The 27365-nt window shown below is 58.3% G+C and overlaps 3 protein-coding genes and 1 long non-coding RNA gene across 4 annotated transcripts; 3 read left to right on the top strand and 1 right to left on the bottom strand.

Moving 5' to 3' along the window:
• The first annotated feature begins 1775 nt into the window (after positions 1 to 1775).
• DUSP2 (dual specificity phosphatase 2) lies at positions 1776 to 3880 on the top strand. The gene is made up of 4 exons (XM_081067860.1): positions 1776 to 2221; positions 2331 to 2452; positions 2687 to 2906; positions 3032 to 3880. Exons 1-4 carry the CDS (start codon positions 1831 to 1833, stop codon positions 3244 to 3246), a joined length of 948 nt encoding a protein of 315 aa, XP_080923986.1. The 5' UTR covers positions 1776 to 1830; the 3' UTR covers positions 3247 to 3880.
• Positions 3881 to 7383: 3503 nt separating this feature from the next.
• On the top strand, positions 7384 to 17313 carry ASTL (astacin like metalloendopeptidase; the record flags this gene model as incomplete). The annotated part of the gene is made up of 9 exons (XM_081068423.1): positions 7384 to 7429; positions 7988 to 8113; positions 9824 to 9885; positions 11074 to 11164; positions 11857 to 11974; positions 12629 to 12810; positions 15233 to 15314; positions 15404 to 15558; positions 15930 to 17313. The coding sequence occupies 9 exons, from the start codon at positions 7384 to 7386 to the stop codon at positions 16328 to 16330; spliced, it is 1263 nt and encodes a 420-aa protein (XP_080924549.1). The 3' UTR covers positions 16331 to 17313.
• Positions 17314 to 18977: 1664 nt separating this feature from the next.
• Positions 18978 to 21691, bottom strand: LOC308505642. Its single transcript, XR_013994605.1, has 3 exons — positions 21087 to 21691; positions 20210 to 20318; positions 18978 to 19811 (listed from the first exon to the last, which is right to left on the bottom strand). It is a non-coding gene; the product is annotated as an uncharacterized lncRNA (long non-coding RNA).
• Positions 21692 to 22008: 317 nt separating this feature from the next.
• ADRA2B (adrenoceptor alpha 2B) lies at positions 22009 to 25433 on the top strand. Its single transcript, XM_081068442.1, has one exon. The coding sequence runs from the start codon at positions 22230 to 22232 to the stop codon at positions 23562 to 23564; it is 1335 nt and encodes a 444-aa protein (XP_080924568.1). The 5' UTR covers positions 22009 to 22229; the 3' UTR covers positions 23565 to 25433.
• Positions 25434 to 27365: the final 1932 nt, after the last annotated feature.

The raw sequence follows: 27365 nt of genomic DNA on the forward strand, positions 1-27365 counted from the left end.
ATGCCAGTCCCATGGTCACCAAACCTGGGCCTCTCCTTTTGCATGCTCTGTAATTTGCCCTTGGAATCAGCTATTAAGTCACCTGCCGGAGGCTGACGCCAAAGATAAGGCCCGTATCGGCCTCTGGCATCTGCGGCCCCGACTCCCTGGCTCTGCTGTGACGGCCACAGCAGCCTCCTCACTGGCCTCCCAGGGAGGACAGAGCACTGCAGGTGCCCAGGCAGCAGCGTGGCCCCATAGCCTTGGAACCAGTGCGGGGGAGCAGCTGGTCTGTTATGAGCTCCCGTCACTGGGGACACTGAGGCACGAGAGGGTGACGTGGCCCCGATCTTTGGCATCCTTGGGGCTTTTCTTGCCCATGCCCCCTCTGCTCCATGGCACACAGAAGCTGCAGATTCTGTGCTCTGTCTCAAACATGGCAGACCTGCATACAGCTCTGCTGCAGCACCCACATATCACTCCCAGTGGAGGGCTGCAGAACGCACGCAGCGGGCTTCTAGCTGTAACCCGCCAAGACAGGGTAGACATCGGGGTCTGCAGGGGACTTGGAGGGATTTTACAAAGGGCACAGAGCAGTGACTCAGGGGCAGTGGGGCTGAGGGGGTTGGGTTTTAAACTCCCATGCAGCTAGAGGTGGAGGTGGGGCAGCTCCAGGACACCACCCCACCCACCAGAACTTCTCTGCTTCAGGAGTTCAGATCCCCACGCACACCTGGGTCTCACCACATCCGGCCCCAGAGCTGGCGGCTGGGTTGGGGGTGGCCGGCAGAAGGGGTGTGGATTGCCCAGCTCCCCCTTCTTACTGCTCTTGGCGTTGCTCAAGTGTGGGCCCTGGGCCTCTGCTGTCCAGAGGTCTGCTGCAGGCCTAGGGAGACTGAGCAGGGGAGGGATGGGGGTAGAGGAGGCAGGTTCTGGTAGTTCTTCTCCCTCTTCCCCTTGGGGAGGCTCCTGAAATTCCCGTGAGGCCTGGGAGAGCCCAGCAGCGTCAGCAGAGTTCCCCTTCAGAGCTGGCCTGTGCCTTGGGGAAGTGCTTTGCCCTGGGCCCCTGGGGCTTCCCTGGGCTCCCAGGGAAGAAGCCTTGCCCCACTGCTAGTAACTGGGAACTCACCATGGGCCTCCTGCCCCCCACCCCTCACCCCAACCCGCTCCCCTCACACAGGCTGGGGTCCTCACTCCGATGCGCAGGGTCTTGGCCTCAGAAGATCTCGTTCTAGCCTAGCTTGGCCACTCATCTGCTGCCCAACCCCGAGTGTTGGTCTCAGTCCTGAAATGGGGGAGGGGAGGGGAAAAATCAAGTCCTTCCTGCCCAAAGTCTCTAAGTGGGAGAGAGACGGTGCACCCTCCAGTGCAGAAATCACCGGTGGCAGCAGGCTTGTCGATATTGTGACAAATTTCTCGGGGGAACATTCTGGGTGGGGCAGGGAAACGTGAGAGCAAGCGGGGCGAAGGGCCCCTCGGCCCGAGTCCTTGGGGAGGGGTACGCGTATCTGAGAAGCCAATCCCCAGGACTGAGCAGACCGGCCTTCCGGGCTGCGGCGCAAAGGCGGGGTGTAGGAGGGCGCGGGGCCCCACTGGCCCTGGCACACACCTTTCTTCCTCAGCAGCTGGTCCCCCATCCTCCCCCTGCGTAGCCGCCCCCAGGCCCAGGCCGCCCCGCCTGCGCCCGCGTGAGGTCGCGGGGGCGGCGCCGGCGCCTTCCTGCTCTGCCCTTGTATGGAGACCCGGGGGCGGGCCAGGCTATTTTAAGGCCCCGTTAAGGGCCCGCCTTCACAGACGGAGGAGCCGCGCCGAGAGCCCGGGGAGCGGCAGGAGCGGGAAGCAGAGACCGGCATGATGGGGCTGGAGGCGGTGCGCGAGGTGGAGTGCGAGACGCTGGGCGCGCTGCTGCGGGAGCCGCGGGAGGCCGAGCGCACGCTGCTGCTGGACTGCCGCCCTTTCCTGGCCTTCTGCCGGCGCCACGCGCGCGCCGCGCGGCCGGTGCCCTGGAACGCCCTGCTGCGGCGCCGCGCGCGTGGCCCGCCGGCCGCCGTCCTCGCCTGCCTGCTGCCCGACCGCGCGCTGCGGGTCCGTCTGGCCCGCGGCGAGTTGGCGCGCGCCGTGGTGCTGGACCTGGCCGGCACCTCTCTGGCCGCGCTGCCGCCCGACGGCCCGGCCCGGGTGCTGCTGGCCGCGCTGCTGCACGAGACCCGCGCCGGACCCGCTGCCGTGTGCTTCCTGCGAGGTGAGCGCCCAGCCCTCCCGCGAACCCTGCCCGTGCCCTCCTCGCCCAGCTGCGTCCTGCCCACCCCCTGCTCTGCCCTCCCACCAACCGTGCCTGGCCCTCCCCGCAGGAGGCTTCGAGGCCTTCCAGGCCTGCTGTCCCGACCTGTGCTCTGAGTCCCCTGCTCCGGCGATGCCGCCTGCTGGTGTTGAAAACAGCCGCTCGGACTCCAGGGCTTCTTTCTATGACCAGGTGAGTTGCGATCAGGGCTCCTGTCACTGTCCTGTGTGCCTGGCCTGGGTGGCTCCTGAACGCCTTTGTGGGTCTATGGATGTCTGCAGGCTATTCTGGGGCTGGGGGCGGGCGGAGGGGCGGGAACGTGTGTGTCTGTGAGTGTACCTGTGTCCCTTTGTGTTCTCATACTCCCGAGTCCGATCCGGGCAGGCCTGGGCGGAGCAGACCTTACCGGCGCCTCTCCCCCTCCAGGGTGGCCCCGTGGAGATCTTGCCCTACCTGTTCCTGGGTAGCTGCAGCCACTCATCAGACCTGCAGGGGCTGCAAGCCTGTGGCATCACTGCTGTCCTCAACGTCTCCGCCAGCTGCCCCAACCACTTTGAGGGCCTTCTGCGCTACAAGAGCATTCCCGTGGAGGACAGCCAGATGGTGGAGATCAGTGCCTGGTTCCAGGAGGCCATAGGGTTCATTGGTAGGAAGGGCCTCAGTGCCAGGCCGGGAGGGGCGGGCACGAGGGGTTTAGGTTTAGGGGAGGAACTAGGGCCGGCTCTTCTCCCTAGCACCTCCCCGCCTGAGCCTCTCCCATCTCCCTTGCAGACTCCGTGAAGGACAACGGGGGCCGGGTACTGGTGCACTGCCAGGCGGGCATCTCACGCTCAGCCACTATCTGCCTGGCATACCTCATACAGAGCCACCGCGTACGGCTGGATGAGGCCTTTGACTTTGTTAAGCAACGGCGGGGGGTCATCTCCCCTAACTTCAGTTTCATGGGGCAGCTGCTACAATTTGAGACTCAGGTGCTGTGTCACTGAAACAGGGCCAAGACACACAACTGCCACTGGTCCCTGGGAAGCTGAGTGGGACAACTGGGCTCCTCTCAGGCCCTCGTCAGTCACCTCGGGAACAGCTTCCCCTTCCTCGGAGCTTGGAAAGCCCACCAGCGGGGGCCCTGGAAGTGCAGGGATCCTGGCCTTGCTCACCTGGTGCTCTTCTGCTAGGGGCCCAAGGTCCGGCCCTCATTCAGAGATGAGAATGGACACTTTGTCTGCTTCCCTCCTCCTCCCCCATCCTCTGGCAGAAACTAACGACTCTACACCCATGGACCCACTGGTCCCACCATCATTTTGAAGCCCTTGGCAGCCCGAGAGCCGCAAGGAACAAGCTGTGACAACCAGAAGCCCCATTAGGGATGTCACACTGGGGCCTGGAACCTGAGCCTCTGGGGCACTGGGCTCGAAGAGTGACGCATCCCTTGTGTGGGGACCCCTCGCCTGCATGTTTGGGAGCACTGCAGGCTGGTGCTGGCCCAGGAAAGCTATTTGTGTTCCACTGATATTTAACACTCCTTCCCCACTTCCTCCCAGCCCTGTGGGCAGGGCCTGGAAACTTAGCACTTTATATTTATACAGAATCTTGAGGATGTGTTAATAAAATACTGTTTTGTTTAAAAAACAACTTCTCAAGTCTCTGGTCTTAAGGCAATGCCTGAGAAAATGCTCCAAAGCTGTTTCTTAAGCGAGCTTACCTTTCTTTGTGCAGAGTGAGGGGTGACGGGGAGGGGAAGGCCTGGGAGGGGCAGGGAAGGAAGAAGGTGAAGGGGGCCCTCAAGGGCAGCAGGCTCCCTTCCCCTCCTGGCCCCAGCTCTCCTGTGCTAGTGGCTTTTCCAGGGCATTGTCCTGTCTCATCTGGGAGAGGTGATTTCTGGGAGGCTGGCTCCAACCTATTTCTGTTACTGGCTTTGGTCCTGTGTCCTGGACTCAACTGGCCCCATCCACACGCTCCATTTCCTTTTAGGAGCATGTGGATGGGTGTGTGTGTGTGGGGGGGTGTCGTGTGGGTGTCCTGTGTGTGTGGATGTCTTGTTCTTGGCCTGTACACACCTACATTCAGGTGTGTGGGTGTTCCTGTATCCTGCATGTGTCTGGTGTGCCCGTGCATGTGGCTCCCCATGGCTGTGTGCATGTGCCAGGCCTCTACTTGCCCCCCCCTTCCCGTCGAGCAGTACCACCTCTCCACTCTACATCCCCAGGCTGGGCCCCCAGGTCCCAGAATGCCTGTCCATGCTAGGGCCAATGGCAGCCCATTCCAGAGCTCCTCCTGAGAAGGCAGGTGGCCCGGTGTCTGCGGAGGATGTGTCACCTGGGATGGGCTTCATTGCCTTTACACTGGCCCAACTAGTGTGTGTTGACTGAATGTTGGTTACGAGCCCAGGATGTCCAGGGAGAATGAGGTATCTGGGGAGACACGAGACAGGGCCCAGGCAAGCCAGAGGGGAGGGTGCCTGCCGAGGCTGCGGGAGGGGTTCCCCCCGGAGGCCTGAGGACTGAGGATGGCTCTGTGAGAGCCCATCCTGCTTCAGCCTCCACTCTGACATTCCCTGACACTGGGGCACTCGGAGTGTCACCTTGCTAACTGTATTTTGTCCTTCCAAACTCAGCGCAAGGGTCTCCCTGCAGAAAGCTATTTGTTACTTGGGGCATTCCAAGTGCCTGGGGGGCACACTTCAGTGGGACAGTGGGGTTTGTTTACTAATTTATTTTTTAGATTTTTGGCTATTTGGTTATTTTTCTTTTATATTTTTAATTTCTATCTCAAGTTGGCAGTGTAGCTTTTGATGGTTAGGGGGGCCAGTTTTGCCTTGCCTTGCTGTATTTGTCTCCTTGTCTGTAAAATGCGGTTTTACCATTAGCCCCCACCTGTCAGGTTGCTGCTGGGAATTACACAATGAATCCCATGTCAAGCTCCTGCACCTGCGCCTCGTAGGTGCTCAGGGAGGGTTAGCTTCCAAAGGCCCAAGAGGTGAAGGTTTTCAGGTGTGTAGTTGTGCCTTTTGTCCAGGCTGAATCTCACGCGAGCAGGGCCTGCTGTCTGATTGGCCCCATGCCTGGAGTCTGGCACAGGAGGACACTTTCTCCATTAGGCCCAGTGAAAGACAATATGCCGTCCCTCCCTTCCCATGACATGCCTCTTCCCTCTGCTCCCTGGGGAGCACAGCAGAGCTGGGATGGCCCCAACGGCTTCCTCAGGCCCTGAGTGGCCTTTGTTTGGACCTGCTCACAACCACAAGCCCAGCTCCGGTGTGGGGGGTAGCATCAGGGGCCCTGAGCCATTGGGCCTTCCCACCCTACCCTCACACCTACCGCAACCCATCCCATGTCTACCCCACCCCACCCTTCCACTCCACATTCCTCTCCTGGGTTTTTAAGTTCGTCTTCCAAACAAACTGCATTCCTCCCTCCCTTCCTTCCTTTTTATTTATTATTAAATTTTATTGTGCTAAAAGAATATATAACATAAAATTTACCGTCTTTACTATTTTTAAGTGTATAGTTAAGTAATGTTACGTGTATTAACATTGTCGTGCAATGGAACTCCAGAACTCTTTTCATCTTGTAAAACTGAGACTCTGTCCCCATTAAACTACTCCCATTCCCCCCACCCCGACAGCCATCATCCCCCATCTGTCTCAGAATCTATATACCTCCTATCAGTTAGTCACACAGTGCCTGTCCTGTTGTGACAGGCTTGTTTCACTCAGCATAATGTCCTCAAGATGAATGGTGTTTCTTGACGAAGACTGTTTTCTCTACCCGAGCGGGATAATTATTGATTACTAGGATGATTTTGCCTAGCTCTCATCTGTAGGGTCAGCTCTGTGCCTCCTCAGGTGTACTAGTACCCTGCCTGGTAAAGGGGCGTGTCTCATCACATTCTCCCTGTGATTTGATTCCTATTTTTAATTTTTAAATCTTTTCTTCTTTTTTAAAATTCAATTTACGGTGGTAACATTGGTTAATAACATTAGATCCATTTCATGTGTGCGTTATGATTCTATATCTGTGTACTGTAGTGTGTGTGCTCACCACCAGAAGTCTAGTTTCTTTCCCTTACCATATTTTTGACCCTCTTCACCCTTCTCCATTTGATTCCTACTTTTTGAGAAACGCTGGATTCCAGGCAAGGCAGGATGAGGTGCTTGTGGACAATAGCTGGGACTTTGGTTCTGTGGCTTTCCCTCCACTGGGCATTGGTGATGTTGGGGGTGTGTCCCCAAATCCTTTACCTCCAGGATTCAAATCCAGGTGGGCCCCTTGATGACTATATTCTGAGGATGGGCCTTTTCAGAAGCCAAAGGAGTTCAGAGGGGCAGGACTAGGGACAAAGAGATTTAGTTTATGAATCTGTATAATGGGGATAAATGCTGATTTTGCAAGGCTCTTGTGGCAGACAGGGTAAAGTCCATGCGAGTGTCTAGGTATCCAAGAGTTCCCCTCCCCATGGCAGGCTACTCTGGGATGTTGGTTACACCGGGCATTCAGCTGGTGAACTTCCCCTTTTTATAGAAAAATAAAAGCTTATAATGTAGTGACCTTTCCTTCCTTAGGTAGACTCGGGGGGCAGAGTGGTGCACTTCAGAATCTCAGGAGGCTTCCCCCCCTTGCATCTGAGCACAGGTTGGGGCAGGAAGGGTGTCTCCCCAGTTGGAGGATGAGGTTCCCTCCTGGGCTTGGCCTCAGCACCTTTCTGTGATGTCTCTCTGCCCCCTGGTGGTGGGAGGGGAGCTCAGACGAGGCACCCCATCCCCACTGCAATGGGACACCTGCCCCGGGGTGTCTTGTGTCCTGCTTCTCCTCACTCTCTCTTCTACTTCAGCCAGGCCAGGAAGGATATGATCAGGGTCCAGAAGGCTTGGGCCTGGGCTGAGGGTGGGGAACACAGGCAGCAGAGGGCAGGGCTGCAGGTGAAGTTGGGTGGGGAGGGGCTGCAGGTGGAGTTGGGTGGGGAGGGGCTGCAGGTGGAGTTGGGTGGGGCGGGCTGCAGGTGGAGGCTGGAGAAGCTGCTATTTAAGGAGGGGTGATTCTAACTCCGTAGTTAGGCTGCCTCCTTCTGCTAGGATTCCAGCTCCTCCAGGCCGAGGGGCTAGCCGGCCCACCATAGACAGCACAGGCATGGGTGGCCTCTGGCCTTGGCTGCTGGGTCTGTTCTCTCTGTCAGGTAAGCAGCTCCCTCGCCCTCCTGTTTTGGCTCCAGGCTGCAGTGCTCTGAATTGGTCTAAATGGCTCAAAAATGGGCCTTCCAGGGATGTTCCTAGAATCAGCTCCTGGGGGCCCCAAGGGGATGCCCTCAGGGAGCAGAGGGCCTGCCTAGCAGGAGATGGCAGGTGTGGCACTCCAGACTCCTTGTTCTGCTGGCCAGGCCAGGCTTCCTCAGGCTGAGAAGGGGGCTGTGGGGTAGGGTCTGAGGCTGGCCCACACTCTGCCATCAGCATTGGAGCCTGAGGCCTGTCCTGCCCCTCCTTCCTGCTGCCCCCATTACCTCAGACACAGATCCTCCGAGCTCAGGGCTGCCTTTTGGAGCCCCTTCCTCAGAGTGGTCTCAGCCTCAGCAGCAGCAGGGGCTGGTGGGGTGGTCAGGCCAGCTCCCAGGACCCCTTACTGGAGGCCTCCCTTAGTGAAGGGTCTGGGCCTTGTGGTCTGACCCCCCCACACCCACCCCGTGTCCTGGGGTCCTATCACCAATGGGGGTACTTCGGGCCCTGTATGTCTGGGCCAGGTTGGATCCTAGGAGCGCCCTCACCCTCCAGCTGCCCAGGAGCCTGTGGGAGTGTCTTCTCAGAAGGCCTCACCCCTGAGGGGACCCAGACGTCTTGGGACAAGGACATCCCTGCAATTAACCAAGGTGAGGGCACCGTGTCTTGTCGTGGGGTGGTGGGGCATGACCGCCTATGTGGGGTGGTGTTGAGTGCTCAGTCGGGCAGAAGAAGCTGAGAGGAAACATGGGGCTTACTCGGGGTGCTAGTGAGCAGTGGTTCTATCCCCAGCTTCTTCTAAGTCTCTCTTTCTGTATCTTCTCTACCGGGCTTTTACTTTTATAGGAAGGGGGAAAAGCATAGGTTTTTCTAAATGGCCTGATAAAAGCCTGGGTCCCTGGGGCTCTCCATGTCTGTTGTTGAGCTCAGCCATTGATGGACGCTGGAATCGGCTACCTGATTCAGGTGTGAGGGGATGACCTGGGGGACAGACCCAAAGACGCACGAGGCTCAGGGCCTTCTGGTGGCAAGGGGTCTCAAGTAGAAAATGGAACGCGTAGCTGTCCTGGGAACAAGCTGGCAGAACTGGAGTTCATTGTTGGAGTGGAAGCGTTGGGGTAACGGGTGACCTTGCCCTGGGGGCAGGGGTCTCTTGTGGATGTGGTAGCCTTCATGGGATTTGCCCTCTTCTTTCTCTATGAGCCAACCTGGAGCCCCAGCTCTGCTGAGCTGGGTCAGGCCAGGCTGCCTCCTTCTGGTCACTGGGGCCCGTCTGGAGGTAGCCAGACCCAATCTGAGGCTTCCCTGGCACTGGGGTTTAGGTGCCATGGAGACCCTCTCGGTAAGTGCTGCTAGGGGCCTGACAATTACGTACCTATGAGGCTCCTGGAGCAGCCGGCAGTCAGTTGATGCTCTTGACCAAGAAGCACCCCATCCCAGCTGCGGGCAATGTTGTACAGAGGCCTCCCAGCTGAAGGTCTGAGGCCAGGGATACTGGGAAGCTGCTCGCTCCCTGCCCAGGGGGCTGCAGTGACTCATGGGGACCTGCGTCAAGGTGGGGTGAGTCTTCAGTGCCATGGGGGCCCGGAGCTCCTGTGGGTGCAGGCAGAGGCTGCCCTTCAGCTGGGCCTAACTTTTCCAAGGCACTCTGAATTCCTCAGGAAAACACTTCCAGGAAATCACTTCCACATGCTTCCTGTCTCGGGCTCTGCTTCCAGGGGGCCCACCCTCAGGCATCTGTGGGTGTAAGACCCTCTTCCCAGACTCCTCATGGGGCTGAGACCTTAGGAAAGAGACTGTGGAGAAGGGCTGCAGCTCTGGTAGGGGTTGGAAGGAGAAGAGGAGACAAGCCGAGACGGGGAGGGGACGGGAGGGAGGGAGAGCCAGGCTCCTGGGAAACGTGATCACCCTTCTCCTATGTGAGGCGAGTTGGAATTTCTGTCACCTGCCACTGCAAGGGTCCTGAATACCACACAGAGGGACAGGAATTAGATGGGGGGGGTGTTGGGTGTTCTGATGAGTGTGGCTTGGGCTCCAGTGGAAGATGAAGGAAGACTGGAAGACTGCCGCCAATGCAGGACGCAGGAGGCAGGAGTTGGGATGGGATTATGTGGGCCATGGGAGTCCTGGACTGTGTTTGAGCAAGGGTAGGATGTGGTCAGTCTGAGAAGCATCATGTGTTGTAAGCTGGGGCTCAGGGAGGCTGTGTGACTCGCCTGAGGCCACACAGCCTCAGTGCCCACTCTGGCTCCAGATGCGGGGGTTGGGGTTGCCTGGCCTAGCAGCCAGGGCCTCTGCTGGGCCGTTCTGACAGCCTGTGTTCTGGGGAGCTAAGCCCTCTTACATCCCTCCCTGCCCAGGACTCATCCCTGAAGAAACCCCAGAGAGCAGCTTCCTCCTGGAAGGGGACATCCTCCGGCCGGTGAGTGAGTGGGTGTAAATAACCTCACAGAGGGTGGCAGGAACCTTGAAGCCCCTCTGCCACCAGGTGCCATCGGGTGTGACCTGGTAGGAATCCCTCCTTGTTGCTCGTACGTAGCTTGATAGACACCTCTTCTGGCAAAGTCAGAATGCATGTTCTGTTAGGAATAGCCAGCCTGAATACTAAGGGAGGGTAACATCTGGAATGGTGGCAGCCTGGGAGAGCTCCTGAATGAGGGCCTTTGAACCGTCATGACCGAGGAGTGTACCCTGCCTTGGGGGGGTGCCCATAAAATATTGGGATGAAGGGGGAGGAGCACAGGTTGGCAGGGTGGTGGGTGGGCTGGAGGGAGGCGTTAGTGCTAAACATCACAGCAGAGAGGGCAGCTGGCATGGGGAAGACAGAACTAGGAGTAATGCAGAAGGGTGGCAGGGATGGAGGGCGGGGTCAGAAAGCAGCAGGCTGGATGGGAATTGGGGCGACTTGCCAGTGGAAAAGGGAACACACTGTGTTCAGGAGAGCAGCGCCATCTTTAGGAGGCTAGAGACAACAGAAGGCTTTAGAACAGAACAGTGACCTGGTGACAGCAAGAGTGTTCTATGGTTTGGAGGCCACCCTGGGATGGCTCAACGTGAGGCTGGGCTGGAGCCCCAGGGGCAGGGCAAGGCAGACAGGCCAGGGTGACATCCCTGTTCCCCGTTACCCAGTGAGTTCGGGGTAAGACCGGAATCTGGTAAAGCCTTTGGCTGGTGGGGCAGGACATGCCAGGTGAGGTGAAGCCTATGCTTAAAAGGGTTTTGGTTGGCAGAAGACCGCCTCAAAGAGCTGCCATGGGCTTAGAATCAGGCCGGGACGGCACTGTCCCCATCTGCTTTCCACCGCACATTCAGGGTGCTCTGGGGAGGGGCTGCCGGTAGGGCTCTGGGCACTTCTGAACTGGGTGCCCTAGGGCTCTAGGACTCTAGCCAGCACATAGGGTCAGTCACAAGTTCTGGGTTATGCGGCACAAAGGCTTGTGCTGTGCACTGTAATTCACATAGCTGCCCTCTCACCTTCTACCCTATTCCCAATGGTCTCCTGACCCTCAAATGCCTGGGGCCTGCCCCTCGTATAGTTAGAGTAGCCCAAGGTGCGGCCCCCTCGGTGGCAGGAAGCGTGGCTGGCCTGAACTCTGACCTCTATTTTCAGAGTCCCTTCCGCCTGTTCTCAGCTACCAGCAACAAGTGGCCCAAAAACGGGGGTGTTGTGGAGGTCCCCTTCCTGCTCTCCAGAAAGTATGGTAAGTGAGCTCTAGGAGTCCAGCGCAGCACCCCACTCCAGACCCCTCCCCTATTCACTGTGCAGTCTGTGCTTCTCTCTCTGTTTTCCCCTCTTCCTCTACTTCCCCACACTCCCTCCACCAGCACCACCCAAAGAGCCCTTCCTCCTGCAGCCTCCCCCTTTTTAAATAAAGATGTGGTACATATATACAATGCAATACTAAGCCATGAAAAAGGTAACAGTGTCCTTTACAACAACATAGATGGATCTTGAGAGTATCCTGCTCAGTGAAGTAAGTCAGACAGAAAAGGACAAAAACCATATGACTTTACTCATGTGGGATATAAAACAAAAAGTAACAAATGAACTAACAAATAAACAAAAACATTCAGAGCCAGAAGCCCTTTTATTCTGCGGGCCTCTTGAGCTGGGAGGCTTAAGATCCTGGAAGAGCTGATGGGAAGGTACATCTAGGGACTAACTGACCCATTCTGAGACCACATGTTCTGGGGGACATGACCTATCCAACGCCCCACAGCCAGGGTCTGTCTGGAGTCCAGCTGTCTTCCCCTGCCACAGTCATGCTGCCGTTTCTTGACGCTCCATGTTGGGATGATTTGCAGCTCAGTTCCCACCCCACATGCAGACTTCCGGGGGACTGAGGGCCCTGGGGGCTTGGCTGGGGCATCAGCCAGGGTGTGCCTTTCCCAGATGAGCCCAGCCGCAGCGTCATCCTGCAGGCATTTGCTGAGTTTGAACACTTCACGTGCATCAGGTTTGTCTCCTACCACGGCCAGAGGGACTTCATCTCCATCATCCCCATGTCTGGGTGAGTGCTCCTGGGTGTGTGAGGGTGTGTGCAAGGCGAGCTCAGCGGTCTCAGGGTTCAGCCTGGAAGGAGATAAGCCGTTGTCTAAAACCTATTTCTGTTGCCAGTCCACCCTGGTCCAAATCCCCTTGCTCACTACGAGTGACTTGCTCAACGTGGGATGGGAGGGTTCCTTTATGAAGCCCTCGTCCCCAGCAGACCTCATGACCCGGTGGGTGAGTGCAGGTGTGGTGGGACAGACCTGGCCTCAGATCCGGGTTCCACAATACAGGAACCACCTGACTCTGGCCAGTCCCTTCACCTTTGAGCCTCTTCCGCCTTCTCTCTGAAACGAGGGGGATGCCATACCTGCTTCCTAGCTTCTCAGGGACCTGAGCTAATATGCATGACAGTTTTGATTCAGGCCTGCCCTGGGGGACCTTCACTTAATGAGCTGCTCACCTCCTCCTTGCAGCCCAGGCTGGTAATGGGGCTCCAGTACACCCATTTCCCAGAACTTCAGGCAGAGAAGGGACTTGAGAACAGCGAAGCTGGGCCCAGAGTCCAGGGTGGCAACCACATATTGGTCTCATCCATCCTTGAGAGGGGAGGGCGGGGTCTGCCCGGGCTCCCTCTGGGCCACCGCCCACCTGGCTCCCTCTCATGGCCCCTCAGGTGCTTCTCTGGTGTGGGGCGCAGTGGAGGGATGCAGGTGGTGTCTCTGGCACCCACCTGTCTCCGGCAGGGCCCGGGCATTGTCCTGCACGAGCTGATGCACGTGCTGGGCTTCTGGCACGAGCATGCCCGGGCTGACCGGGACAGCTACATCCGTGTCAACTGGGGCGAGATCCTCCCAGGTAAGAGGGGGTGCACAGGCCCGGCGGGGCCGGGAGTCCTTGGACAGGTTGTCTATCTTCCCTACCATCTGCCTGTCTCCCACGGGGACTGTGGGCTGCCCCTGCTGAGACCGGGGAAGTGGCCGGGATTCTGCTACTCTGGGCGCTAAGCCTCCACCTGCCCACCTGAAGTCATGCCTGGGCTGGGGCATCACTTCTCCTGCACGTTGTCGGTTACCTGAGGATGGGTTGGTGGTATCTTAGGACCCTTGCTCATTATGTACCCAACTAACAGTGCCTCATGTGCAGGACACCATGCTGTGGGTTGGGGCAGGGCTGTGTTCTGGTCGCAGGGACTGAGCCCAGCAGAGGCCTGGAGGGAGTGGGCTGCATGTGCCCCGTGTCAGAGGCAGGCGGCAGAGTGCAGTGCTACAGGGGCTCAGTGCCTGTGACAGGGGCACTGGTGGGCACGTGGCATGGAGGATGCTTGGAGAAGCTGGTCTGGGGAGGGGCCACTGCACCACATGCCAGTGAGGAGCAGCTGTGTTCTGGGAACGGGGCTGGGTGCAGGGGGTCTGATCCTAGTCCTGGAGGGACCCTGTCCTTGGGGGGAGACAGCCTGATTAGGAGGTAAGAGGAATCGAGACAACTGTGCTTTGTGAGGGAGGGGAGTGGAGGAGGTGCCTGGTCAGGAGTTTGGTTTGGGGCGTGGGAGCAGAGAGGTGGACCTGGAAGCCTTCTTGCAAGTGGAGGGCTTCTGGCGCGAGCGCCGCCTTGGCCGCTGCTGCTGTGGGTACCTGAGATAAGAGATCGGCACCATGGAGCCCCAGAGAAGGGGTGTCCTGGGGGGACAAGGGTAGCCCCTCACATGGGGAATGGAGATTAGAGATTAGAATTAGTTCAGGGAAGTACGTGTGTGTGTGTGGGGGGGTGATTGTGACTGTACCCTGAAATCAGACTATAATCCTTCCAACTGCTCATAGAATACTTGTGAACGCGTATCATACAACAGCATAAAAACTTCCAATTTGAAAAAGTGGAGTTAATACAAATGTTTTGATCATGATATAAAGTAAAAAGTAGAAACTAATAACAAATCAAATCCCCAAACTTCTTCCACTTGGAAATTACAGTTAAAAACCAAACAAACAGCAAACGTTTCTCTTAGCTCTGGGATTAAAGAAATTGCAGGAATTCAAAAAAAATTATAAAAACACATTAGAACCAATGGTTCACAGCTAAAGCAAGGCTCAGGGAAAATGTGTAGACTTAACTTGAATTGAAATGTTTACTTTGTTCTACTTAAGAAAAAATAAAACAGGAGGGAACTAATGAAGGTAAAAGCAGAAATTAATGAGTTAGGAAACAAACAGCACTAATAAACTCAAGAGCTGTTTCTTAATAATAAAATAGGTTAAAATACCTGCTACTCTAATGGGATAAAATGCTTGAGAATAGAGAAAAATGAGAATATATTTACACTTAATATGTACAGAACAGACTCTGCTAGGATATACAAACTAATAATAGTAATTAGCTGTGGAGTGGAGAAGTGGGGTCTCAGAAGGGGGATAGAATGGGAGACTTACTGTGTATCTTAAGCTTTTGATTTTTAGAACCAGATGAATATATTACCTATCCCAAATTACATTGAGCAACATAAGGGTTTTTAAAAGGAAGAAATAAGCACTCTCTAGGGGCAGGTATTTCAAGTGGTGATGGGGTGCCATTTGATTGGTGGTAAGGGGGCTGTTGGTGAGCAGGGGAGGGTGATTATGGGAAGGGTGTGGAAACGGCAGGGCCTGGGGGCATTGAGGAGATTGGGGAGGAATCTGCAGGCTGCAGCTCTTCTTTCAGAGTCTCTCTGAAGGGCAGGAGACAAGTCTGGGGAGGGAAGCTTGTCCTCTCAGGCTTGGATCACCCAGGTGACAGGGAGAAGTGGGTGCCCTGGCCAGCAGGGAAGTGCTGGACTCCGAATCTGGGCGTGGGTGCTGCTGGCATAAAGCAGGAACAGGTGGGTGAGGAGAAGGCACTACATCTTGCCGGCAAGGAGCGTCCGAGACCCTCTGAGAGCGTGAGTTTGTGGACGCTGTAGATGATACAAAGGCAGGTCTCATACAAGGCGAGCTTGAGAGGAGGAGGAGAAGGAAGGGTGGAAAGAATGCTTAGGAGGCGATGGTAGGCAAGCCATGAGGTCCCTGTGATTCCGTGTCACCTGGTGCAGGTCTGGACCCCTCCCAGGGCAGGAAGCAGTAGGCAGTGAAGGCAGGAAGAAGACAGGAACTAGGGACCAGGGACCGGGGTGGTGGGCGGCTGGGGGGCAAAGGGAGGCACATTTGGTTGTAGTTTTGGACCCCTCCGCTTAGGTATCTATAAGCTCCCAGAAGCCCCTTATCCCCCTGCACCCGCTTCCCTCTTTCCCCATCAACAAGTACTTTTTCAGGCTTTGAAATCAACTTCATCAAATCTCGGAGCAGCAACATGCTGGTGCCCTATGACTACGCGTCTGTGACGCACTATGGGAGGTGAGGCCCTTCCCTTTTCTTTTCTCCCTCTGCACTGCCTGGCCAGCCTGCTGCCATGGCGACTCAGGCCCCTGCCTGCTGGGTTCCAGGCTTGCCTTCAGCCGGCGCGGGCTGCCCACCATCACCCCGCTCTGGGCCCCCAGTGTCCACATCGGCCAGCGATGGAACCTGAGCAGTTCGGACATCACACGGGTCCTCCGGCTTTATGAATGCAGCCTGAGTGGGCCTGGCCTCCGTGGGAGAGGTGAGTGATGAGGTAGAATGAGGAGGAACTCGGAGAGGTTCTGACCCTGAGGTGGGGTTGATGAAGGTGACGTGGTGGGCCATGAGGCTGCCGAGGTGAGCAGGGCGAGATCAACGGAGGCTAACCAAGGCATCCAGTTAGGAGAAAATGAACTTCTAACTCACATCGTGCACTTACATGGAAATGGAAAAGCTTGAAGGTTTCTAGAAGGTAGTGGGCAGTGGCTCAGCGGGGGCATAACAGGTTACGATATCCGTGAGAGCAGCCCTACATCCTGTGCATGAAGCTGAAGGCCGCTCTGGCTCTCCACAGCTGAGCCACAGACTTCCCCACTGTGGTTCTGGGACGTGACCTCCTCTTTCCTGCTCTAGGGTTCCAGGCCCAGGACAAGGGTGGGAGCCCCACTCCCGCCTCTCGACCACACCTGCAGCGGCTGCTGGAGGCATTGTTGGCAGAGTCCAGGAGCCCTGACCCCAGTGACTCCAGGGCTGCCGAGAGCCCACCCGTCCTGGAGAAGTTCGAGAAGTTCGGTGTGGAGGCGTCTTCAAGGTGGCCTCAGACCTCAGCCTCCTCCCAAAGCTCAAGGCCTGGCGCAGGCGCTCCTGGTCTTGCCCTGGAGCAGTCACGGCCGGCCCAAGTGCCCACTGTACCCCCAGCCCCATCTCTAGAAGCAGAAGACCAGCCAGCACTTCTCCAGGCTGCCTGGGGGGACCCAGTTCTGGGTCATTTCAGGGGGATGCCTAGAGATGGTGACTGTGGCTTCTGCCCCTAAGTGGCGAGTGCGTCCTGTCGCCAGAGCAGCTGGGTCTCATAAGCCTTGGCCCCTCTGGGCGACATCCCTGTGTTCCAACCCCAGTCTGGCCTCCCTGTCTGAGGTCCTGGCCTCTCCCTCTGCCCCATCCTTCCCCACCAGTTCCCCCAAGGGTTCCTGGGGATCGAGGGGCCCTCTAGGTCTGTTGGGGAGGAGGCAGGCCTGTTGGGGATACCTGGCTCTGCCTGCTGTCATGGATGCTGGGATTGGGAAGTGACATTCTCCAGGCTCCAGAGACAGGGGCTGGAGGGGTGAGAAAGAAGATTCCAGCCTTGAAGGCTGTGGAAGTCCTAAAGCTGAGGCCCAGCCCCCCAGCATGGACTAACAGTGTTGCCCCCACCTCCCCCTCAGGCCAGGCCTTGGGGGAGACCTGTGGCTGGAAGCCTAGGAGCCTCCAGCCCCCAGCCCTGTTCTCCAGGAGTCCACTCCCTCCCCTGCAGTGCAGGAAGGCTACAGAGTCAGCAGGTGCCCCATGGGGAGCTGAGGGGGAGCTGGAGGCCCTCTAGGACTACACAGTGGGGAACTCGTGAGGCCCCTCAGCACAGGACTGGGAGCTCCTCTCCACCTGTGTTCTATTTCCAGGGAGCCTTGTTCCCCACCCTGGCTGTGCTCCCCACCTCCCCCTGGACCCCTCACTTCTCCCTGTACCCCTATCTCCCGGGCCTTGGCTAGAGGAGGCCCTGAAAGGTGGCTGGGGGTGGCTAACCTGTTTGTCCTCCTTTAACCAAGCTCACTCCCCTCCCCAGCAACTGGCCTCCTCTGTGAGAGCTGTTCTAAGAGTGAAGAGCGTCCCAGGGGTGCTGGGGAGCAGGCCAGCAGCCCTGTGGCACTGTTCTGTAGCCACAGGTGGGAGGGGGCCAGAGCCCCTGCCCTGTCCCAGTGAGGCCTCTGATGTTTGGGGGAAGGCAAATAAAGTGGGGTACGTGTTCCAGGCGTTGGGCTCTGGGCTGTGCTTATTACCACCACCTCCCCCCCTCCCCACCCCCACACACCCTGGAAGGGCCCTCAGCTGGTCCCTCATTTTCCAGAGGAGGAGTTGGGGCTGCACATTCTGGAGGTTGAGGCGACCACACCTGTGATGGGATGCGCTTAGAACACGGAGGACAGAGGGGAGCGGCAGGTCTCGGGGTGGGGATGCGAGGTCTGAGGCTGTTGGACCTGGAATGAGTAGGTGGGTCAGGGAGTGTGGGGTGAAGGAGCCTGGAGTTCGGGGCAGAAGTGCACATTGGGGAGTCACCAGCATGGAGGTGGGCACCCTGGGGCAAGATGCACTCACCCAGGAAGAGCTCAGGTGCAGAGGAAAGGGTCCCAGGGATGAACCAGGTGCTGTCACTGAGCATGGGGTTCCTCAGTCTGTCGTTAGCATATGTGCCCGAGAATTCTTTGCTGTGGGGGGCTGTCCTGTACGTTGTAAGATGCTTAGCACCTTTGCCCTAACCTCTGCCAGCAGCAACCCCGTTCCCACTGCTGGGACTGTCAAAAATGTATCCACACATTGTCAAATGTGCCTTGTAGGGGAAAGAGCAAAACCTGGTCTCAGTGACAATCACAGATTTAGAGTTTGGGAGAAGAAAAGGGGGCTGAGAAGGGGTGTCCGGCAAGGAGGGAGCAGAACCTACAGAGTTCCAAGGACAGGGAGTGGCCCAGTGTATAATGCTGCAGAGAAACTGAATAAGAGGAGGATACTTGGTGGCGTGGGGTCATGGATGAGCCGCCAGAAGATTCTGTGGAGGGTTAAGGAGAGACTATGAGGGATTAGAGACAGTGACATGGTGGCAAACAGGTGGAGAAGGTGGCAGCTGCAGGGGGCAGATAGGGCTTCCTAAGGAGTGGGCTGCCCTGCACAGTGACCACTGGGGGAGGGGTAATGGAAGGAGCAGGGTGCTGGGGACATGAGAGGGTTTGGGGTCCAGGGTGCACCGAGAGGACTTGCCCTATGAGGGACATGGGGCTCAGACGCAGGTGTCTGCAGGGAGGAGCTCCTGTCTGACAGCCTGGGGCTGAGGGGCAGGGAGAGCAGTGAAAGTGAAGCCGATTCTGAAGACGGGGGAACACAGCTCTAAGAAAGTCTGGAGACTTGTGGTCAGGAGTTGAAAGCTAGGCCAGTCGATACAGTGAGTGTTCTGCTCCGGAAAAGGCAGCTGCTGGTCAAAGGCAGAGAGTGGTGGATGATTTAGTTCTGACCAGGGCTGGGGTTTGTCAGGCAAGCGTGATGGAGGGAGAGAGGACGACTGACTTACATTAGACGCCAAGGCTCCAGGATTTGGGGACTGGGGAGGCTGAGGCACACAGGGTCGTCTGGGAAGAAGGGTGCCAGGGACGTGAGCCGCTGGGGCTTCAGGGGACAGACAGCCTCAGGGTGAAGTCCTGTTGGGGACCAGCCTGGTGGGCTCTGAGCTGCTGGAGCCCTGGGACGAGTCTCACCTGTCAGGCCTGCAGAAGAAGGGGCTCCAGGGCTTCTGGCTAAGACGGTGTAGCCCTGGTCTCACTCTCACAGCCGCGGATGGGACAACTGTAGCCTTCCTTTGGGAAAGATGATACCAGGTCACTTTTCCCTCATGGCCCCCCTTTATAACGGCATCCCTGGGGACACCTTCATTTGGGCACTACCTGAGAAAGGCCCCTGTGTATGCTATCCATCCATTGGCACCTCTGCAACTGCCCCTCACCATTTACCAATCTCAGCCAGGTATTGGGGACAGAGAAGAGACAGTGGTGCTGTGTGCAGAGTCAGGGAACGTGGAGAACAGGGTAACTCCCTCTGCCTGAGAGGGCAGTGACAGGTGAGTGGACCTTGAAGAGAGAGTGGGGACCCACCAAGGATAGAAGGACAGGCAAGGAGGGCGTTTCTGGCAGAGCAAACAGCCACTGGAAAACACTGGAGCCAGGGGAGCTCAGGGCATGCCCAGGGGCCAAAACGTGATGTGGTGGGGCCGGTGCCTGTCACTGCCTTCCGTCTCTGCACACGTCGCTGGGCATGCTCTGGTGTAGGTCTGGGACTGACCTTTGGCAACCCTGGTGGGATGGGGTGACTGCTGAAAGTTGAATCTATTTGAAGCAAGCCCTGGACTCTGACTCACGCAGGGCTGGGTGGGGCAGGCAGCTTGAAGGTGTGTGGGGAGATGGTGTGTGGGGAGATGGGATGCTGCTGAGAAGAGCCGGTATCCAGTTATGTAACGGTCCCCACTGCCCCCAACACCAGAGGCACATGAGGAGGGGGGGGGTGGGAGATGGCAGCAAGTGACGCAGAGCCTGGGGCAGTGGTTGAGCCTCATACGTGCCTATTGACAGACCCTGGTTGTCCACTTCCGGAATGGTACTGCCCCTTCAGGGAAGGCCAAGGTGAGAACCCCAGTGGGAACTTGCAGGGAGGAGAGGATGGGGCAGGGGAAGGAGTAGAGCAGCTCTGGCCTCAGTTCCTGCAGAGTCCTGGACGCCTGGCCTTTTAAGGAAAATGGGTGGGAAACAAAGGCTGATCCTGGTCACTGCGTCTGCGTCTGGGGAGATGCCCACTGGGCCCCCGCCCCGAGTATGATTGGAGAAGGTGAAAAAGTAGTCTGTCCCAAGCCTGTTTGGGTGGCCAGGGCACTCAAACTGCACGACCAGGGAACAAGGACAGGCAGGAATTTGCTAAAGTGGCTGCTACCCAGGTTCCAATGACCACCTCTCTGTGCTTCCTCAAGGAAGGGGTTACTGGGACCTCTCCATCCCTGGCAGCTGTGGGTCCACTCCCTGCCCAGCCCAGTGAGTTGGGGAGGACGCACCCATAAAACCTGTTTCTGGAGGGGGCAAGAGAGGCTGGCTGCCCCCTCCGAATCTAGTCTACACAACTGGATTCACCTGGCTGGCACTCTCTCCTCACAGAGGGTCTGCGTAAGCTGGTAGAAAGCAGGGACAGCAGGAGATCAAGGAGGAGCACCGCATGGTCTGACGTATCACCCATCTAAGCCTGGATAGGGAAGAGAGCCATTGTCTGTGAGGGCAGAACGAGGTCATGCTCCCTGCTCCCACGAGGATGGAGCTGGCAGGAAGAAAGGTCCACTGGTATGCTGGCTCAAGGCGGCTCCTGTGGCGCAGCCCTACTTTCTGAGGCAGATTGATGCTCATGTACATAGAGGACGTCATGCAGAGCTGTGCGCTGGAAATGCAAGGCCTGCCTCTAGGCTGGGGTGATAGCATGAGGGGCTCCAGAAGCGGCAGAAAAAAATCGCCCCTGAGGCTGCCCAGGCTGGCCCTGGTGGCAGTGGCCACAAGGACAGTGGGTAGGAACAGGGTGCCTGAGGGAGAGTGTGGCTCCGCAGCTCTTCCATGCCTGGATGGGGTGGGCGGGGTGTGTGCTTAGTGGGAAATTTCTTACCCCAACCCTTCCTATCGCCACCCGAGAGGGGCGCGCAGCGTGCACGTGGACAGTCAGCAGGACTGGAGGAGTAAGGGAAGCTCCTGCCTCACAGCTGCCTCTGAATCCGCTTTGCCCCTGAGACCCCTCCACTAGGTCTTGCTCTGCGCTAGGAGACATCCTCTTCCTATTGGTCAAGAGGTTGAGTTTGCCCAGCGTCCCTCCCCCCTGCCCCCAAAAGAAACCCTTGCCTGCGTCTAGGTACTGCTGAGGTTTGAGACCAAGCCAGTTTTCCTCTTACCTCTTTGCTCTTAAGGGAGGAAACCAAAGTAGCTGCAGGAGAAACAGGACAGCTGGAGCCATAAATCTCCGAGCACTTACCTGCCCCACCAGCCTGGAGTGTTTCAGGCGCCCAGGTCCCGGCGTGGACGCGGTGTCCCGGCGGGTCGCGGGCGGCGGCAGGGGGCGCTCGTCATCCGGCCCAGCGCACTTCCCCGGTCTTCGCAGGCCCGACGGGGCTCAGTCCCGGCGAAAAGGCATTTGGGGACCGGATCCCAGGCAGTTTCCCCGCTCCACCACCCCCCCCTCCGCTTGGCTTCTTCCTTCTCGGGCGCCGTCATGGTTGTGGTTTATTGTGCTCTGGCGCCCAACACACCCATCCACCCTCTCCTTGGGGCTCTTGGGCGACGGGAGCAGCGATCCATTCGCGCCCACCTTCCTAACCTCGGGCGCTCGGCCCCAGCCCCGCAGTCCCCAGGGGAGAGGGCCACCTCCGTGCCCGCGGCCCCACCCGCGCAGCGTCCCTGATCCCCGCGCCCACCCACCCTTCCTCTCTCGCAAGCGTCCTTCCCAGCGTCCCTAAGATCCCAAACGTGGGGCCCTTTGGATCCTTAGGCACCGAGGCTGGGGAAAGGGATGGGGCGGAGGTGGGGCGCCGGCAGGTTGCTGGCCCCTGCCCTCCGCGCTGCGTCCCTCCACCCAGCCGCCGCTCGCCGCCCGCCCCGCGCCCGCCCCGCGCCCGCCCCGCCTCCTACTCCCGCCTCCAGTCTCCTCCCTCCTGCAGCCGCCGCTCAGCTCCCCAGTCCCCTGCCGCGGAGGGCTGCCTGCAGGCGCGGCTCCGGACCGGAGCGAGCGGGCGACGCGGGTTCCGCGCCTCCTTCGAGAAAGGGCGACGCGCCCCCGGCGGCCTGCAGGCCCTGCGCCCCCGCGTGCGTCCCGCTGCCTCGCGGGAAGAGGGCGCAACTTTCGCCGGCCCGGGCAGGGAGGGGACGGCAGCGGGACAACTTGGGAAACTTCTCCGGGGCGGACAGCAGGGACACCGGGCGCCGGTGGAATAGGATATAGGAGAGCGGCGAGTGGGCTCCGGCGTTCCCCAACCTCCTGGGTCCCGCGCGACCTGGCCATGGGACTCCATGGCGCTCAGCGCCGCCTGGCGTGCGACCCCATCGTCTAGTCGCGCTGGGTGGGACAGCGCTGTCGCCGACTGGGTGAGCAGCGCCCCATCTGGCCGCGTCTGGCCCCGCCATGGACCACCAGGAGCCCTACTCCGTGCAGGCCACAGCGGCCATCGCTGCAGTCATCACCTTTCTCATTCTCTTCACCATCTTCGGCAACGCACTGGTCATCCTGGCGGTGTTGACGAGCCGCTCGCTCCGCGCCCCGCAGAACCTGTTCCTGGTGTCGTTGGCCGCAGCCGACATCCTGGTGGCCACGCTCATCATCCCTTTCTCGCTGGCCAACGAGCTGCTAGGCTACTGGTACTTCCGGCGCACTTGGTGCGAGGTGTACCTCGCGCTCGACGTGCTCTTCTGTACCTCGTCCATCGTGCACCTGTGCGCCATCAGCCTGGACCGCTACTGGGCCGTGAGCCGCGCGCTGGAGTACAACTCCAAGCGCACCCCGCGCCGTATCAAGTGCATCATCCTCACCGTGTGGCTCATCGCAGCTGTCATCTCGCTGCCACCCCTCGTCTATAAGGACGACCCGGGTCCCCAGCCCCGCGGGCGCCCACAGTGCAAGCTCAACCAAGAGGCCTGGTACATCCTGGCCTCCAGCGTGGCGTCGTTCTTCGCGCCCTGCCTTATCATGGTCCTCGTGTACCTGCGCATCTACCTGATCGCCAAACGCAGCCACCGCAGAGCTCCCAGGGCCCAGGGGGGCCCTGGGAAGGCTGAGGCTAAGCAACCCTGCAGGGCGGCTAGGGGAGCATCAGCCAAACTGTCAACCCTGGCCTGTCCTCAGGCTGCTTCCGGAGAGGCCAGGCGGCACTCCAAGCCCAATGGGGAGAAGGAGCAGGGGGAGACCCCTGAAGATCCTGGGATCCCCACCTTGCCACCCACCTGGCCTGCCCTTTCCCATGCAGGCCAGGCTCCGACAGAAGGAGTTTGTGGGGCGTCTCCAGAGGAGGAAGCTGGCGAGGAAGAGGAGGATGAGTGTGAGCCTCAGGTCTTGCCAGTGTCACCTGCCTCAGCTTGCAGCCCACCCCTGCAGCAGCCACAGGGCTCCCGGGTGCTGGCCACCCTGCGTGGCCAGGTGCTGCTGGGCAGGGGCATGGGAGCTGCAGGTGGGCAGTGGTGGCGTCGGCGGGCTCAGCTGACCCGAGAGAAGCGGTTCACCTTTGTGCTGGCAGTGGTCATTGGCGTCTTCGTGCTCTGTTGGTTCCCCTTCTTCTTCAGCTACAGCCTGGGTGCCATCTGCCCACAGCACTGCAAGGTGCCCCATGGCCTTTTCCAGTTCTTCTTCTGGATTGGTTACTGCAACAGCTCGCTGAACCCTGTCATCTACACTATCTTCAACCAGGACTTCCGTCGTGCCTTCCGAAAAATCCTTTGCCGCCAGTGGACCCAGACGGCTTGGTGAGCCGCCTGCCCACTGCCCTTATGGGGTTGGTGCCAGGCGGCACCAGGGCCACTATGCTTCCTGCCCTGTCTTATGTGGCCACCTCCCTGGGGCTTTCTGGTCCCTTCCCAGGTCCTGCAAGCCTCATCTTGGGAGCCCCCTGGGAGTGACTGGGGCAGGGGTGTTGTTCAAAGGGTCTAGCTGAAGCCTCCCCCACTGGCTTGGCTGTGGGGGACATCTTCTTCCATGCCTGAACGCAGGTAGATGGAGGAGGCTTGGACCTTCCTGAGTGTGGCAGAGGCCAGGCTGAGGTAGAGCACCTCCTTCCCAGAACCGCAGACCTCTGCCAGCTGATGGGTGTGCTTCCCTTCCGCGAGGACCCTGTGTTCTCTGGCAGGCCGCTTTCTTGTGGTGTTTTGCTGCCTTCTCACCTCCCCCGTAAAGAGCAGGAAGCCAGCCTTCCACTCTCCCCAGGAGGGCCTGCTGCTGAGGAGGAGGCAGAACGCATGGCCTGTGGACCCCATCAAGTGCCGGGTGGGGGTTTATGAGCAGGCACTGACTCTGGGCCCTTCTTCCCCTTTCCCCTGCTTTTGGATTCATAGCTCCTTTGAAGGCCAGAACTGTGGACTGTTTCCCACCTGCCACCCTTCTGGGAGAAGTGTGGGCATGTGGATTCTTCAGTGGGGGATTCTGGAAGCCTGGCCTCTGCCTCAACAGGACATCCCTGATCACCCCTGCATTCACCCCTGCAAAATCTGGGTGACAATAGCTTGCCGCCTACTTGCTGCAGGGAGATGAAAGGCATTGCAGAAAGCTTTGAGCTCCATGGGGAAACGCACTAGAGGAGCAGAAAATGTGATCATGTGGTGATATAAAAGTCCCCTTTCTCTGTGTTTACCACCACCTGTCTTCCTGTAGACTTTTGTTCTGTGCCTGGAGTGTGTGAATTCCTACCCCAAACTGGGAGTGGCAGACAGAACCACTCTTTCAGTTAAAGGATTACTTTGAGAATATGTTCTTGTGCCTGCAGACATTTGAGTTATTATGTGCATGGCAACTTCTTGACACTTCATCTGCAACACCAAGAAGGTTTTCTGTGGCTTGGGCCAATGTGGGGAAGTCTTTTGTCATCAAGCAGGCAGATTGTTTCCTCGAGGTAGCTAAAAATACCCACACCCTGGGAGTGGTCTGACACGAGAGCCTGTGGCCAGTGACAGAGCTCCCAGGCAGGGTATAGGGATGGAGCAGGTGAGCAAGGGCCCGGTGGGTCCTTGGGGGAGCCTCTCACTGGTATGCAAGGCAGGGCCCCAAATGGGTCCCTGTGACGCACAGCTGATCCTGCCCCGGGGGGATGCCAACCGGCCTGTGTGACCCAGCCATGTGGCTTCACCCCACCGACGGGGCTCCAGAGGCCTTGCCCTCCTGGTTCTCTCCCCCACCCCAGATGCTGGCACACAGACAATTGGGAGCACATGAAGGATGTTTCCTCTGTTCCCCGTGGGAGTGCCTGACTTCAAACATAAGCCAGTGGACATTTTAGCTGGGGATGGGGCTGAGCGGCAGGGCACTGTCGGCACTTCAGTGAACCTGGTCAGATGGGGAGGAGTGATAAGAGCGTTTTCTGGGGTGGAGAGAATGGAGGGGACCAACGAGAGCCCCTCCTTGGGAGGGGGGCTATCCAGCTCATCCCGTGGTGTCAGTGTGAAGACAGGGCATTGCCCTGGGGTGGAGCTGGGGAGGTGGTCCAGGGGAGGGCCTGACCTGTGACGTCTGACTGGTCTCGCATGTGCCCTGGGGGTCCCCTGCTATTATTGCCTTGGCCCCCTTGTTGTGATATGCAGGTCTTTTTTTAAAAGCCTGAGCTGTTTTATAAATAAAGGATATTTTGTAATAAGCACACTGTGTCCTCGTTGCCCAAGGGCTGCAGGGAGCAGTTATTCCTCAGCTATGGGTAGCAAACTCAGCATGGATCCTTCCCAGCGCCAGTGGCCCTCCTCTCCTCCAGGCGTGGCTGGCTGGTACCCACCCAGCTGCCTGCTTCCTTTGTCCTCACATCATCCCTTATTCCTCATTACAAGTCAGTGGAGCAGGGAAGGGCCAGAGAAGTCTGAGACTGGCTGCTTGGAGAAGGACAAGTGGGGGGCTTCCTAGAGGAGGTCTCCTTTGGGCTGGGTCTTGGGGGAAGAGCAAGAGTACACCCAGAGGCAAGATAGGAAGGTGTTTCGGGCAGGGGAAGAGCACTTACAAAGGCTGCTGTGTATGGTGGATTTGACAGTTTGAGAGTCAACTGGAAACTGGCCCTGCTGGCAGATGAGGTATAGCTGTGAGGGCAGCGGAGGTGGTCAGACCCCCCTCACACGGGAAGGACAGGCCCTGCGGAATACTGTAAGCTGCTGCCGCCTTCAGTGCGGGCAGGAGAGCGAGCAGAGCTGACTTACTTCAGACTGTCTCACACTGAGATTCAGTTAGGATGTCAGGGCTGGCGGCCCCTGATCTCCAGATGAGCCCCTGAGGCCCCAAAGCCACCCTGGGAGTCCGGTTAGGAGCCAGTTCACCAGGCCTCCTGTCCGTCTTAGGCCAGACAGCAGGCTGGATGCAGGGCCAGCAGGAGGCTGGGGGGTGGTAGGGTGGTGCCAATGGCTGACCCAGGGAGGGTGAGGACTGAGAGGGGAAGGGGTGGGAGGACAGAGAGGCCGCAGGGGCTGGCGGTGTGAGTTCACCCCCACCTCCACCGTGACCCAGGATTCACACTTCCCGGTGCCATGGCCTCTTCAGGGGAGACTCCATGTATCCACCAATGTAGGTGCACTTGGGGACGTGGAGCTCCACTGAGGACTTACCAAGACAGCCAGGCCCGGCCCTGAGGGGGTCCCCGCCCATCCCACCCGCTGGCGCCCACCTTGAAGTCCCTGAAACCTCACGAGGGCAGAGCAGAATAGTCCACCTGACTCTTGTTACTGAGTTGATTGTTCTTCGGGCACTCTGTCTGATTACCTCACCTATCACCCAGGCCCAAGCTCTTTCCACTACACCACACTGTCCCATGTTGCCTGAGGGTCTGCAAGGTTCGGGCCCATGGTCTCAGTCTCTGGAGATGGTGGCAGAAAATTGCCCCTATGAGCTGGACTATTGACAGCCCATTCTTTTTTTTTTTTTAAAGATTTTATTGGGGAAGGGGAACAGGACTTTATTGGGGAACAGTGTGTACTTCTAGGACTTTTTTCCAAGTCAAGTTGTTGTTGTCCTTTCAGTCTTAGTTGTGGAGGGTGCTGTTCAGCTTCAACTTGTCCTTTCAGTCTTAGTTGTGGAGGGCGCAGCTCAGCTCCAGATCTAGTTGCCGTTGCTAGTTGCAGGGGGCACAGCCCACCGTCCCTTGCACTGGAGTAGAACCAGCAGCCTTGTGGTTGAGAGCCAACCAACTGAGCCATCCGGGAGGCAGCTCAGCTCAAGGTGCCGTGTTCAGTCTTAGTTGCAGGGGGCGGAGCCCACCATCCCTTGCGGGACTCGAGGAGTTGAACTGGCAGCCTTGTGGTTGAGAGCCCACAAGCCCATGTGGGAATTGAACCGGCAGCCTTCGGAGTTAGGAGCACAGAGCTCTAACCGCCTGAGCCACCAGGCCGGCCCTGACAGGCCATTCTGAATGCATGATCTCGTTAGCTCCTCACAACCTTGCTGGGTGTGGCCACTCTACAGAAGAGGAAACTGAGGCCTCGGGGTCATTCAGCTGGGTCCCTGAATCACAACGCTATGAAATCAGGTGCTGAAGAATTGTAGTCAGATCTCTGGCTGCAGCTCTCATTCAGTGGCCTGGCTGTGTGGTGA

The sequence above is a fragment of the Rhinolophus hipposideros genome, assembly GCF_964194185.1.
Source record: "Rhinolophus hipposideros genome assembly, chromosome: 12".
Lineage (NCBI taxonomy): Eukaryota > Metazoa > Chordata > Mammalia > Chiroptera > Rhinolophidae > Rhinolophus > Rhinolophus hipposideros.